This window comes from Pygocentrus nattereri, chromosome 9, assembly GCF_015220715.1.
Source record: "Pygocentrus nattereri isolate fPygNat1 chromosome 9, fPygNat1.pri, whole genome shotgun sequence".
NCBI lineage: Eukaryota > Metazoa > Chordata > Actinopteri > Characiformes > Serrasalmidae > Pygocentrus > Pygocentrus nattereri.
The window spans coordinates 856,848-872,855 of NC_051219.1; the positions used below are offsets into that span (position 1 = coordinate 856,848).

The 16,008-nt window shown below is 43.8% G+C and overlaps 1 protein-coding gene across 1 annotated transcript; it reads right to left on the reverse strand.

Moving 5' to 3' along the window:
- Positions 1 to 4,953: 4,953 nt before the first annotated feature.
- Positions 4,954 to 12,120, reverse strand: LOC108410743 (NLR family CARD domain-containing protein 3-like). The gene is made up of 4 exons (XM_037541111.1): positions 11,821 to 12,120; positions 9,164 to 9,313; positions 8,865 to 8,939; positions 4,954 to 6,153 (listed from the first exon to the last, which is right to left on the reverse strand). The coding sequence occupies exons 2-4, from the start codon at positions 9,207 to 9,209 to the stop codon at positions 5,060 to 5,062; spliced, it is 1,215 nt and encodes a 404-aa protein (XP_037397008.1). The 5' UTR covers positions 9,210 to 9,313; positions 11,821 to 12,120; the 3' UTR covers positions 4,954 to 5,059.
- Between the last annotated feature and the right edge of the window lie 3,888 nt (positions 12,121 to 16,008).

Genomic DNA, 16,008 nt, shown 5'->3' on the forward strand with positions numbered 1-16,008 from the left:
CCTTGCTACACTTTCCCCTGGCACCACTTTACAATCTCCAATCTCCTTTAGGTGGCATCTCCTGCTAAGGATATAATCCACCTGTGTGCACCTCCCTCCACTCTTGTATGTCACCCTGTGTTCTTCCTTCTTCTGAAAATACATGTTCACCACAACCATTTCCATTCTCTTTGCAAAATCTACAACCATCTGACCTTCTGTCTTTCACACCATACATACCCATCACCTCTTCATCCCCTCTGTTTCCTTCACCAACATGTCCATTGAAGTCTGCACCAATCACCAATCTCTCCTCTCTAGGGACACCATCTACCACTTCATCCATCTTACTCCACAATTCCTCTTTCTCCTCTAACTGACAACCAACCTGTGGTGCATATGAACTGACCGCATTCAAAATCACACCATCAACCTCCAACTTGCTCATGATCCTGTCTGACACTCTCTTTACATCCAGAACACTTTTCCCAAGCTGTTCCTTTAGGATTATCCCTACTCCATTTCTCTTCCTCTCTACACCATGATAGAACAGTTTGAATCCACCTCCAATGTTCCTGGCCTTGCTTCCTTTCCATCTGGTCTCCTGGACACACAGAATATCTACCTTCCTTCTCTCCATCATGTCTGCAAGCTCTCTGCCTTTACCAGTCATTGTCAGAGTCCCTGTCTAACCTCCACACTCCTGCCTTTCCTTCTGTCTCACAGCCTTCTAACCTGCCTTCCTCCTCTCCTCTCTGATGGTACACAAAGTACACCCCTAAATTAAATACAAAAGATATACCAGTCCACCAATTTCAGAATTCATAAACATCCATCCATCCATCCATCTTCCAAGCCGCTTCTCCGCCAGGGTCGCGGGGATTCCTAAACATCTCCTCCTCAAAAAATATTATCTAAAATTGATAAATTCCCATTCGAGTTAGACCAAACAATTTATATACCAAGGAAAATGTGGGTAGAAGATCTCTGGGTTACTCCCTCTACCACCTCTGGACAAACATTCTGGAAAACACACTTAGCATGACTGGCAATACAAACCTCCACCTCATACAATATAAGGTCATTCACAGTTCACTACACTGGGATAATGGGAATCTGTAGACACTGTTCACTAAACACAATTCCATACACGCCTGGTGGTACTAACAGCCCATCACTCCATCCCCATCACTCTGTTTGTTAGGTGACGCATCATCAGTCCGTCTGAACAAGGAAAAAAAACAGCACTAACCATTGCTGAAAAGACTGTCCTGACAAACTGGGAAACAAGGAAAATGACCATCAACCAATGGAAATCTTTCTAATAGAACACACAGCAACGGAAAAAATCTCAGCATCCCTCAAACACACACACACACACACACAGACACACACACACTTCACAAATAGGAACAAACACGTTCTACAGCCACCTTAACTACAGCCCCAATTCTAGTGAAGTTGCGATGTTGTGTAAAACATAAATAAAAACAGAATACGATGATTTGCAAATCCTTTTCAACTGAACACACTACAAAGACGAGATATTTAATGTTCAAACGGATAAACTTTATTGTTTTTTGCAAATATTCACTCATTTTGAATTTGATGCCTGCAACACGTTCCAAAGAAGTTGGGACAGGGGCAACAAAAGACTGGGAAAGTTGAGGAATGCTTGTTTGGAACATTCCACAGGTGAACAGGTTAATTGGAAACAGGTGAGTGTCATGATTGGGTATAAAGGGAGCGTCCCTGAAAGGCTCAGTCGCTCACAAGCGAGGACGGTCGAGGTTCACCACTTAATGAACAACTGCATGAGCAGATAGTCCAACAGTTTAAGAACAACGTTTCTCAACATGCAACTGCAGGAATTTAGGGATTTCATCATCTACAGTCCATAATATCATCAAAAGATTCAGAGAATCTGGAGAAATCTCTGCAGGTAAGAAGCAAGGCAGAAAACCAACACTGAATGCCCGTGACCTTCGACCCCTCAGGCGGCACTGCATTAAAAACCCACATCATTCTGTAACGGATATTCCCACATGGGCTCAGGAACACTTCGGAAAACCACTGTCAGTGAACTCAGTTCGTCGCTCCGTCTACAAGTGCAGGTTAAAACTCTGCCATGCAAAGCGAAGCCACATATCAACACCACCCAGAAACGCCGCCGGCTTCTCTGGGCCGAGCTCATCTGAGATGGACTGACGCAGAGTGGAAAAGTGTCCTGTGGTCTGACGCGTCCACATTTCACACTGTTTCTGGAAATCATGGATGTCGTGTCCTCCGGGCCAAAGAGGAAAAGGACTGTCCGGATTGTTTTCAGCGCAAAGTTCAAAAGCCAGCATCTCTGATGGTGTGGGGGGGTGTTAGTGCCCATGGCAGGGGTAACCTGCACATCTGTGAAGGCCCCATTAATGCTGAAAGGTACATACAGGTTTTGGAGCAACATCTGCTGCCATCCAAGCAGCGTCTTTTTCAGGGACGTTCTGCTTATTTCAGCAAGACGATGCCAAGCCACATTCTGCACGTGTTCCAACAGCGTGGCTTCGTAGTAAAAGAGTGCGGGTACTAGACTGGCCTGCCTGCAGTCCAGACCGTCTCCCATTGAAAATGTGTGGCACATTATGAAGCTCAAAATACGACAGCGGAGCCCCCGGACTGCTGAGCAGCTGAAGCTGGACATCAAGCAGGAATGGGAAAGAATTCCACCTACAAAGCTTCAACAATCAGTGTCCTCAGCTCCCAACTGCTTATTGAGTGTTAAAGGAAAGGTGATGTAACACAGTGGGAAACACGCCCCTGTCCCAACTTCTCTGGAATGTGTTGCAGGCATCAAATTTAAAAAGAGTGAATATTTGCAAAAAAACAATAAAGTTTATCCGTTTCAACATTAAATATCTTGTCTTTGTAGTGGATTCAATTTAATATCGGTTGACAAGGATTCGCAAATCATCGTATTCTGTTTTTATTTATGTTTGACACAACATCCCAACTTCACTGGAATTGGGGTTGTATTATAGTTCATTAAAATATAGTATTTCGACTTCTCACACCTGTATAGATCAAACACCTTTTCAGCACAGACCTTCATTAGCTCTGCCCTGTCTGATTTAGCACCGCCCAAATCCTCTGTCCCCACAGCACAGTCTGCTTAGCTGCCAATTCTTCTGATCTCTGAGGTCTATTTGCTCTGTTATAACAGAGGATGAAAATAGGAGAAATTGGCAGACGAACACGGAGAGACTGCAGACAGCTCATCCAGGACAGATCTTCATCTCAGAAGACTTATCAGCCAGGTTCAAAAATGCTAGGATAAATGCCCTGTCCAGGCAAGGGGAACCTCCAGGCCCCAATCCTTCACCAGAGCCCATCATCACCACTCCTCAGCTCCTGGTCCCTCTCCATTGGGGAACTGAAGATTCCATCCAAAGGGCACTTCAGCAGGAGCCAGGCTCTGGGGGTGGACCCCGTGGATGGCGGTATGTTCCCATGGTGACCTGTCAACAAGTCATACACTTGGAGCATGCTTCTCCATTCTCACCTGGACCCTGGAGTTCCTTCAGATGCGGTTTTGGTGGGCTGGGATGGAGAAGCATCTCCTTCACTTCTTGTAAGGTGGATCTCCTCCTCCAGCATGTGGCCAGGGTACAATGGATGTCCACCGATGTCTGACCAAAGACCCCAGTTCACTAGGAGATTCTGAAAGGCCTTCTGCCAGCTCAAGGTGGCAACCATAAACTTGAGTTTGTCCTCTGGCTTGCACATTGACAATTTTATTACTTTTTTCATGATGAGTCACAGCTCAATCAGAAACACAGCAAAAGTATATTTCCTGGTTTAACTGTAGAACAAACATTGGATGGCCCTCATGTATTGCATAGTAGGAAGTTATTTTATTTTCATGATATAGTTATGATGGAGCTTTCTACTGCTAGGATACACAATGCTATAGCTCCAACAATCCACATACATGAAACAAAAACTGGCTGGTAACATTGGTGAACTGCTTAATGCATAAGTAAAGTGTATGAAAATGGTAAATAAGGCATGTAGAGTAGCGACACTGTAATGACAGGATAGGACAGGACAGCAGATTCATTTCTTTATGTCATCACTCTCTCTTTACTCCAGTATGTGTGTGTGTGTGTGGTGTGTGTGTGTGTGTGTGTGTGTGTTTGTATATATATATATATAGAGAGATATTTTACATTCATGGCACCTGGCATCCCACTACCTCCACGTTGATGTACATAATGTCAAATCAAATCAAATCAAATTTATTTGTATAAATAAGTTGCTCAGCCATGGAAACCCATTCCATGAAGCTCTCTACGCTGTTCTTGAGCTGATCTGAAGGCCACATGAAGTTTGGAGGTCTGTAGTGATTGACTCTGCAGAAAGTCGGTGACCTCTGTGCACTATGCCCCTCAGCATCCGCTGACCCCGCTCTGTAGATTTTCGTGGCTGACCACTTCGTGGCTGAGTTGCTGTCATTCCCAATCGCTCCCACTTATAATCCCACTGACAGTTGACAGTGGAATATTTAATAGTGAGGAAATTTCACGACTGGACTTGTTGCACAGGTGGAGTCCGATCACGGTCTTCTTCTTCTTTCGGCTGCTCCCTTTAGGGGTCACCACAGCAGATCATCTGCCTCCATCTTGCCCTATCCACTGCCTCCTCTACTTTCACACCAACCATCTCCATGTCCACCTTCACTACATCCATAAACCTTCTCTGAGGTCTACGTCTTCTCCTTCTACCTGGCAGCTCCATCTCCAACATTCTTTGCCCAATATATCCACTATTCCTCCTCAACACATGTCCAAACCATCTCAACCTGGCCTCTCTGGCTTTATCTCCAAACTGCTCCACCTTCACCGTCCCTCTGATCTGCTCATTTCTAATCTTGTCCATCCTTGTCACTCCCAACGAAAATCTCAGCATCTTCATCTCCGCCACCTCCAGCTCAGCCTCCTGTCTTTTAAATAGAGCCACAGTCTCCAAACCATACATCATAGCAGGACGCACTACTGTCTTGTAAACCTTCCCTTTCACTCTTGCTGCTCTCCTTCTGTCACACATCAGCCCTGACATCAATGCCACACTCTCTCAGGTCTTCCTCATAGAAGATCAGATTGCCCTTTTCCAGCTGTTGGAAAGCCAGTTTTCCCAGTGAAAGAATCATCTCTCTGGTCTGCTGAAGATCAGGGTCACATTTTCCATGGTACGTTTGGTCCTTGTGTTTGATCTGAAAGATCAGAAAGTGGGAGAACATCTGAGTCAGAGTCTTGGGGATCTCTCCACTCTCTGCTCCACCCAACACTCTCTCTAGAACAGTGGCTGCAATCCAGCAGAAGACTGGGATGTGGCACATGATGTAGAGGCTTCTTGAGGACTTCATGTGTGAGATGATTTTATTGGCCAGGCTCTGGTCACTGATTCTCTTCCTGAAGTACTCCTCTTTCTGAGGGTCACTGAACCCTCGTACCTCTGTTACCAGGTCAACACACTCAGGAGGGATCTGATTGGCTGCTGCTGGTCGAGAGGTTATCCAGAGGAGAGCAGAGGGAAGCAGGTTCCCCTTGATGAGGTTTGTCAGCAGCACATCCACTGAGGCTGAATCTGTTACATCCCACGGTCTCTCATTGTTCTGGAAATCTAGAGGAAGTCGACACTCGTCCAGACCATCAAAGATGAACAAGACTTTGTGAGCATCATAGTCTATTGATCTTAGTTCCTTTATTTCAGGGAAAAATTGGTGAAGAAGCTCCATCAGACTGAACTTTATCTTTATCAGATTCAGCTCCCTAAAAGGAAGTGGAAATATGAAGAGGATGTCCTGGTTTGCTTTTCCTTCAGCCCAGTCCAGAATGAACTTCTGCACTGAGACTGTTTTTCCAATTCCAGCAACTCCTTTAGTCAGCACAGTTCTGATGGGTCTGTCTTTAAAGAGGTCACTGCATTTGATGGGTTTCTCCTGTGTTGCTGGTCTCCTGGATGCTGCCTCAATCTGTCTGACCTTATGTTCATCATTGACCTCTCCACTCCCTCCCTCTGTGATGTAGAGCTCTGTGTAGATCTCATTCAGAAGGGTTCCAAGCTGTGAGATTCCTTCATTAAAGCTGCAGAATTTCTTCTCCAGTTTTTGTTTGTAAACACTGACCAAATCTGAGAAGTGGACACAGACAATGTATGAGATGAATGAGCACTTTGAGATTTACTATAAATTAATACTTAAAATGTAATGTATTATTATTATTATTATGTATTTTTAAACGTTTGCAAATGTTTCAGGTAGAGTTCTATGTACACCTCATTCATAAAAGTGGTCTGTCCTTATTTCTCACTTTCTCCATTAGTTTGAATATGAGTTTTCATTTACACACAATGATAATTTGTAGTAACTGTCACAGACCAATCAAAAAATGTTTTAATATTTGGATGTGTTCCATGATGGTTTTGAAGCGTTCAGGTTCCTGGATTATTAGCCATTAGTTTCAAGCTTCAAATTTATTTGTCAGGTGTGCAACAAGTCAGGACTTACATGCATTAAAATGCTTGTGGTGAGGCTCATTAACTTACTCTTCAGTAAGTAGTACGTATACAAAGCAAAAATACAAAGGAAAATACTAAAACTCAAATATATTTAATATACACAAAATATAGAGAAAGATATATTAAACAACAGATAATTTATGAAGAATATATATACATTTTAAAATGACTTGAGTGATTGTGTTGTTGTTCTTTAAAGGGGATTAGTGTTAAGGTGTTATTGTCCATAGCAGAGATGATGTGATACTAACACTGACAGAGGGACTGAGTGAAGTGGTAACTGGGACGGACCCACAGCTTCACAGCTGGTTCAGAAGCCTGACAGCCTGTGGGTAGAAACTGTTCATTTGCCAGGTTGTTCCAGCCTGGATGCTGCGGAATCAGTGAACAGGCCGTGTGCTGGGTGGCTGTCTGACCAGATCTTTTTGATCTTCCTGAGGCAGCGGGACTGGGAGATGTCCTGGAGGGCTGGTAGTGTATTTATTGTGTTCTTTCTGTCTAGGTGTGTGAGAGTAGTGTGTATTGTTAGTGCAGTGGCATCGTCTGTGTATCTGTTGGAGCGGTATGCAGATTGGTGAGGGTCCATGGTGGCTGGAAGCGTTGAGCAGATGTGAGCTTTGACCAGCCACTCAAAGCACTTCATCACTGTAGATGTCAGGGCAACAGGGCAGTAGTGATTCAGGCAGGTGACAGACGATTTCTTGGGAACTGGAACAGTTGTGGTTTCTTTAAAGCTCTTGGGAATCACTGACAGTCTTAAGGAGAGTTTAAAGACATGAGTAAAAACCACAGCCAGCTGGTTGGCACATGCTTTAAGTACCCGGCTGTGGACGCCATCGGGACCAGGTGTCTTGCGTGGGTTAACTGCCCTGAAGGATCTCACCACCTCAGACAGGGCAATGGCTAGAGTGCAGCTCTCCTCATCTACTGGGAGTTTTTAAGCAGGATGATCAAGGAACATCTTTTGGTCCTGAAGTGTGAAGATGGCCTCCTCACTGGAGGTGTGATTGTCTTTGCTGAAGGCAGGGTGAGGGAGGGGCTTGGGCCACACTTTATTTGGATGGTCCCATATACATGCTCTACAGCTACTTAAATCAACAAACATTCTGGTGATCCTCAGTTGATTATCAACAACATTATGATTAGGGTTAGGGTTAGGGGTAGCTGTAGGTTTTGCCTTGAGGTTAAGGTTAGGGTTCGGTTTAAGGCTTGATTTAATGAACTCTTTCACACTGAACTTCAAGTTCAGTTGAATTTAATGGATATTTAGTTGAATGTTATTGAAAGGCAGATGATCATTTACAAAGCATCTACAGAGAATCATCTAAGTTATATTAAACGTCGGGTTCAGTGGCATTTAATGACTGTTCAGTTGATTGTCACTTAAATACATACTGAACATTTACGAAGAACCTACAGTGAACCATCTAAATAAAGTGTTACTGGGGCTTGTAACTGTCCTTGAGTGCAGTGTAGCAGTGGTCAAGAGTCTGTTCTCTTCAGGTGGGAAATTTAATGTGCTGGTAATATTTGGACAGAATCTTCTTCAATTCCACCCACTAATTAGGACTCCCCTAGTCTCACGATACTACCAGCACTATGGGGGCGGTGGTAAAGGCTAACACAGGTGAGACCTGAGAAACCAGGCGTCACTTTCTTTCAAACTGCTGTGCATGCAACGTCACAGGACAGCGGAATGCACTCAGAGGAGACGCTAACCACCAGATCTGTTATGTCAGCTAACAGACGCCTGAGCTGACTAGTATCACATTGAGTGAAATGCTGCCCACCCAGAGAGAGCAAGGCCAATTGTGCTCTCTTGGACTCCCAGCTACGGACGGCTGTAGCATCACCAGGGATTGAACTTGTGATCTCCTGATAACACGGCCAATGCTTAGACAGTTGCACCACTCGGGATCCCCAGCTTCCCACTTTTAAAATTCTGAATGGAACCAACAGGCTTGTGCTTTCCATCCTGGAGGGAATGTGCTTGGGCTGGCCTGGTGTGGTGGTGGTAAGCTGGTCCCCAAAGGGCCTTCCAAAGTCCTAAACTTTGTTTGTTTCATATTTTAATGTTCTTAAGACAGAATGTTATCCAGAAATGGCATCATTGATGGTTTCAGAATGAAGATGAGTTATTCCACACCAGAGGTCAAAAAGGTCAACTTTATCCCTGCAGGAGTCCAGTACATATGGTAGGCTTCTCGATCGAGGTATTCCTCATTGATTATGGGTTTAATGCAATAGAAGATACACCCATTTACAGAACTTGATTAGTAGAAATTAGTAGTAAATAACTAGTGACATATATATTATGATATTACCTTCAGTGAGAGCAGGAGCAGAAGGAGAACCTCCTGCCTGAACAGTACTGGTGCTGGAACTTGAACCTTCCTGACCTGGAGGATAGACAACTGGAAATATCAGAACTTTCTCAAAGATACTTACAAGTAATAGCAATCAGAGAACTGTGTTTTTATACTTTCAAAAAACATAGAGGTTGATGCATAACTAATTACCATCAGTGTAGACACAATATACCACTTATATATAACCCAAAAACTCTCAGCCAGACAAACAGATCCATTAATATAAACTCGGTTTCTTACCCTACATCACTCACCTCCCTGAATAATGGTCACAGTCAGAGCCTTGAATATTGTTTCCATGGAGAACAGGAGCGCAGACGGTTCCTCCTGTCTGAGCGGTCATGCTGGTCTGAACAGGACCGGTGTGAGCTGAGGAGGACGCTTCCATCTTCTAATTGGTTTAACTGGTTATAGATAGATAGCCAGATACAACGTTGTCATTATGCACAGTTCCAGCACAGGTTACTGAAATATCCTGTAATGAATTAATTAATTAAGTATTAAAACACTTTTTTCAAGTAACTTAAGGCCATAAATTGTAATTATATTTGTTCATTGCCTTTTGCTAAATTTGATTTTAGCAAATGGTTTTGGACATAATTAAATCCAGTAATGACTAAATTAAGTGATAGCACCAGTGACATGCTGATTGAAAGGGTCAATTAAAGTCCATGTGACCTTTGACTCACAAAATTGCAAAGCTAATTCACCTCACAGGCTAATGTCCAGTCTGAGGCCTATAGGAGTGACGATCGGTTGATAGGCCCGTTAAATATTATTTGACCCTTTCCTATTTAAAGTACATGGCCAATGGTGGCTTTGGAAAAGGGTCATATAAAGCCAACCATTCAACCTTTGACCCCCAGACTTGGCACAGTTGATTGGCTTAGTTGATTGGCCTAAACTCTCCCTCAACATAACATTATGCAGAGCTCTTACAGGGCCTCTGGAAAGCTCCTTAAGTGTGTATGCACCTGATATTTTTGGTCCGCATTGCAAAACACCCCTCATTAGCAGTGTCCTAGCAGGGCTAATAAAATGTGTGTATGCATCTGACATATCAAATCCACACCCTATACCCAACATAACAATATGCAGACCTAACAGAGTCCCTTGAATGCTCCATGTGTGTGTAACTACCTGACATATCAGGTCCCCATTGCTATCAATCCTCTCTCAACATAACATTATGCAGGTCCTAACAGGGCCTCTCATTCATTCAGAAGTCATTCAGAAAATCCATGTCCAGAAAATCCATGCTCATCTGCTACCTAGCGTTGTGTGATGTGTGACTCGGATGGCAGGCACCGAAGCTGTGATGGTATATATATCCATACTTTAACTGCAATTAAAAAGTAGAAATATAGCACAAGAAAGTGCTGATAAAAACACACTGTGGCATCACTAAGCCACGCTCAGTTTTTAAAGAGAAGAAACATTTTTAGGTTGTTTAAGATTCATTTCTACAAAATGTAAGTTGAGGAGCCTGAAATTAGGGGGAGTGGTTGCTTTCTGGAGTAAAGTGTAGGGCTTTGAATTTAGGTGTTAGCGTTGGAGAGGCTGAGCTTCTTCACACTGTGTTTGTTTTCAGTAAATTATTAAGAAAGATGAATTATGGATCCTAAGCTGGAGTAATCGAAGCTTCTCCTCAGAATCAAGAATGTTACAGTATTTTACAGTTTTCATAGAAGGCCAGCATTTAGCCCCACCCCCCCAAAAAACAAATATCTGAAGCTGAAAATTAAGAGCAAAATATTTAAACAATGAATGAATTCCCAGAAAAACTGCATTCTAATGGTTAAACTAAACATCACATTCTAGTGGCTAAAACATATACTCAAATGTAATGACTATAAATCGAATACTGCACTTTTTTAGGCTAAAATTAAAACTGAGCTCTAGGGGCTGACAATGAAATATATAAAAATATATAAACTAAATATTATTCTCTAGTGGATAAAATAAATATTATCCCCAAATGGCCAAAATAAATATTATTCTCGAATGGATAAAATAAATTTTATTCTGTAGTGGATAAAATGAATATTATAAGATAAGATAATCCTTTATTAATCCCACAACGGGAAATTCACAAAACACAAAAGTGTCATTCTCTTTTGTTAGACATTAGAATTATCGTTGTTCAAATTTATATATTGTATACCTTTTGTTTATTTTGTTGGTTAGTATTACTATTGGAAGTGTCTCTGGCTATAACTCACATGTTGTGGAGGTTACATGTCTGCAGCTTTCACAGTTACAGCTGTTCCAAGTCCAAACTCTCTGTATTACATTCAGGTTCTATAATAATCACACAGCCAAGCTCTTTTTGAGCACAGCTCTTATCCAGAACAGTTCCAGGACTCATATAATGCAATACAAATGTACAAGATACAATATTAAGAAATTAGTAGGCTTGCTTTCTCACGTTTCATCAGTAGCCTAACTCTGCAAGTAATTTTCTTTGGGTTGATAAAGTTGCTTATACTGTAATGACGCAGTCATAAAGTGCCTACACTTTGACCTTCTTGCGTAATGCTGCCACACCTTAAATGAAAACAGGATAAAAGTTAACAGCTATTTTTCATATATTATTATTTTGTCTAAATAGTGCACATATGGCTAGAACATAAACTATCAAAGTAATGTTACAGAATTATGATAATGATATCTGCATGTCATTGTGTTTAAGAAAGTTCAGTAGAAACACTGACAAGCTCTATTATTCTGCCATCTGTCTCCACTGATATTTAACGTTTACATTTCAGACAGACAGACAGACAGACAGACAGATGAGGTTCTTCACTTTTTTCCTGCTAACACTTGTGTTCAAAGCTCTGATCTGTTTAGTGTTAACTGCTGACGTCTTTCTGCGTGATTCAGAAACTCCAGTACAGAGTCAGATACTCACTGCGTTTCCTCTGAATTAGATTTCATTCCTCTCTCTCTGTAAAACGATGACCTGCTCAGAGTCTCTCGCTCTGTTCTGAACCAGTTTGTCCTGTTCAGTTTATCATGTCATTCTGCTGGTGGTGGAGTCTCCAAAATCTGGTTCAGCTACATGTTTTACTCACAGCAGTGCTGAACCTGATTCAGCTCTGAGTGAATGAAGCACAGACACGTTCACTGCACTCCATCCTGCTGCCTCCCTCCCAGTCCTGGATTAGCCTGGGTTACTGAATGCAGCCAGACTGAAACAAGTACACTCACAATGTTCACAACTGGAGGAAATGACAGAGACAGATCCTCACTCAGGTAGGAGACTAGCTCCGCCCCCAGCAGGTAAGTGTTTTACAGCCTGGTCACTGATCACCTTATCAGTGTGCTTTTGCAGAGACTAACCCAAACTAGAGATGGACACTGTTAATGTACTGAGCACTCGGTATGGACCACCTTTAACATTAATACTGCTGTATGTTCAGACACTGGTTTGGGTTCCCTTTAACAGAAAAGTATGAAATATTTCTCCTCTGAATCTCTTAGCTACTGTTGAATCCTAGTTGAGCCATGTCATCTGGATAGCCACCCATGGCACTGTGGTGTTGGTAGGTGCAAGATGCTGTGAATGGACCTCTCCACCACATAAATCCCATAAAAGTGCAAATGTACAAGCAACATCATTAATCGGAATCCTCCAGAATCCTCCTCCAACCAATTCTGGATAACTTGGGCCTGATAAAATAAGAAAACCTTTAGCAGTCACACAATGGGGAAATTCTCAGTGCTACAGCAGCAAAGAAACAGCAAGGCACTCAAGAAAGGGATGGGATGTGGCTGTTCCGTTGGAATGAAATGCCGGCTGTTTCCATGCAGTTACCCACGTACCAACGCTGCCAAGCCAGTGAGAGCAAATCCCCTGGCGCTGAGGGTACATGAGACCTCAGACGAGATGAGACCTCAGGTAAGCACCTTGGGTCTGCCCATGTTGAACAATGCTGCAGGAAGGAACATTCAGAAAACCCTTTATGCGGTACTCTGCTCGTTCGCAAGCACCACTGCAAGCTGCCTATATTTCGAGTGAGCCTTGGGAGCGGCCGAGTTCCTGATCCCATGGCCACACCCCGCGGCAAGCCTGCGCCTCCGGACCCACCAGCCGTCGCCGCGCCTCCGTGGACATCGTTGTGGGCTCACCTGCCTCCGTGGATGTCGCAGTACCTTTGTTCCTGCCCATCCCACCCTTTCTTGTGTCCTGTTGTTCCTTGGGGGCCTCTTGTTTCTCCTGCTTCTGTTTTGTCCCTTCGTTTTTGCCCTCCTCTGTTCCTGATGTTTTGTTCCCTTCTGTTGTGTCTGTGCCCGTTCTTGTCTCTCCTTTTGTTTCTGCCCCAGTTTCTGTCTGTGTGTCTTTTTGTGCCAGTGTCCGTCTTGGTTCCTGTTCCCCTCTCGTTTGCATGGTCTGTTTTACGTTATTGTTTTCCTCATCCTGTTGTGCCTCCGTACAGACATTTACCATCAAACACACAAACCTCTCACGCCTCATTACTTCTGATTATTCTCAATCAAGCAGTGAACTGTAGCTCAATGACATCATCTGCCATCCCACCACTGGCAACCCTCTTGCCCCCTCCCCAAACTCTTAGGCTGCACTTAAGATATGTGAAGTGGATGTGAGCAGGCTCTTCCAGACATAGAAGGCCACGAACACATCAGGTGTTTCCCTGTTCTGTTTTAGGCCTGTGCTGAATAACTGGCTCCAATCACAGATATTCAACAGATCACCGGAGCTGTGTGAAACTCCTTCCTTTTTCAAATGCTCTACCATCATCTCGGTATCCAAGAAACCCTCCATCACAGGAATGGATGACTACAGACCAGTTGCTCTGATGTCTGTGGTCATAAAGGCCCAGAGACATGCAAGAAACCCCTGCCATCTGTCAGTGAAGCAGGTGCAGCCCAGGGGAGTCACTACTGGTGTATGAAAAGTCAGCACTGGTGCCCCTCAAGGATGTGTACTCTCCCCACTGCTCTTCTCTGTCTACACTAATGACTGCAACTCTACGGACACATATGTTCAACTCTTGAAGTTCACAGATGGCTTTATGGTCATCGGACTAATGCAGGATGGCAATGAGTCTGTGTATAAGTGGGAGGTTGAAAAGCTACTCCTATGGTGTAGTCAGAACAACTTGGAGCTGAATACATTAAGACTGTGGACATGACTGTAGACTTCAGAGGACATCCGTCAGTACTGCTCTCCCTCACAATATCCAACAGCCCTGTTTCAAACGTGGAGACCTTCAAGTTTCTGGGAACTGAAGTGGGAAATAATAATAAAAGTAATAATAAATTACATTCATTTAGCACCTTTCACAAACCCAAGGTCGCTTTACATAGAAAAAAAAACAACTATGCAGAGGAGAAGGAAGAATAATTATTAAAGAGAGAAGTCTTTAAGTCAGATTTAAAAGAGAAAAAAGAAGAGCAGTCCCTGAGGGATTCAGGAAGAGTCAGTGAGCACACTTGACCGGAGCAGTGCGCAGCCCTTTCCACGGTGCCCAGGGAGCAATTGGGGGTTAGTTGTCTCGTGCAAGGACACCTCAGTTATGTGCTGTCGGCACTGGGGGTCACAGGGCCAGTTCCCTAACCTCCAGCCCACGACTGTCCCATAAAAAGATTTCTAACAACAGGTACAGGCTTAACGAGCAGGCCATCAATACTAACTGAAAAATTGGATGACCAATAGCCTTCAGTACCCTTAGTTCAGGGGTGAACCAAGGACAGGAGCGGGCGGCAGGGAGGAGTCTATTCTTAAAAGGGGCAAAATCATTAAGCGATCCAGAGACAGTGTCATTATAGAGAGAAACCATGCTCTCAGGGGATGATGGGTTATGTAGGTCAGTCAGAGAGAGGGCAAACACAAAAAGCCTGAAAATGTTCAACACTGCTTCAAACCAAGTTTTAGACTTAGAGGTCAGCACTCCTTCAGGATTTTCACTGGACTCACGGGACCCACCACAGTATGTGGGTGGGTAACCAGCCCAGTGCAGGATGAAGCATGCGTGAAGAGAAATCCCACAAATGAATGAACAGCCTAGACGAATGAATGAATAAGCCGCTTATCCTCCTGGGTCGCAGGGGGAGCTGGAGCCTATCACAGCTGTCATTGGGTGTAAGGCAGGATACACCCTAGACAGGTTGCCAGTCCATCGCAGGGCAGACAGACAGATAGATGGACACATTTATACATATACTCACACACTCACACCTAGGGGCAATTTAATATGTCTAACTGGCCTGACTGCACGTCTTTCGACTGTAGGAGGAAACTAGTGAACCCAGAGAAAACCCACACAGATGTAAGGAGAACATGCAAACGCCACAGAGAAACCCAGGCCCAGTAGCAGAGCGACACTAAACAGGATAACAACCAGACTTTAGGCCAGTAGCTGGTCACAACATAGCTCCCCTTTTTAAGAAGAACCATCCTTGTGGTCTCACAAAGTCTGAGCAGAGTCCCTGGGGCATGCGAGGGCATGCTGTTCCTCCTTGCAGTCTCTCCGCAGCAGGGGTTTCAGAAAATACATCATCCCAGTAAAAGAATAAGCTCTTGGCCATGTGCTCCTCAATCCTTTTTCTCCGGACCACATCCTCCCTGGAACATCCCAGGAAATAGTAAGATAAATAAGATGTGCATGCTCTAACAATGTCCATACAAAAATGTACACTAAAGTCTGCCCTACCGTGAGTGCAGTGCTACTGAGAGGCTCTGCCCATGTCCGCTCCATATGGCCACAACTGTTCCGCGTGTCCACAGCCCATTGCAGACGGCCATAATATGAGCCAGACCCAGGAGAAAACTCAAGGAGTTTTACCACATTAATGACTTAGCCATGAACAGCACTTTGAAAAGAAAACCTCAGACTGTGTTTGACGTAAAGGTGAGCACCAGTTGTCCCTAATCGTGGCGGAGTGGCTCTGTGTTTCATTCTGGTAGCCGAGGTAGCCCACGAGACAGCCCAGCCCCAGGCTGGGCCCTTACAGGTATTTATGCTGAAACGTGCTTATGAAAAACGAAAGAAATGCGGTTCCAGCATTTACTGCAGAGTTTTAACTGCTCCGCACTGAAAGGTGTAATAGAACATTTTCTAAATGTGTTCTGACA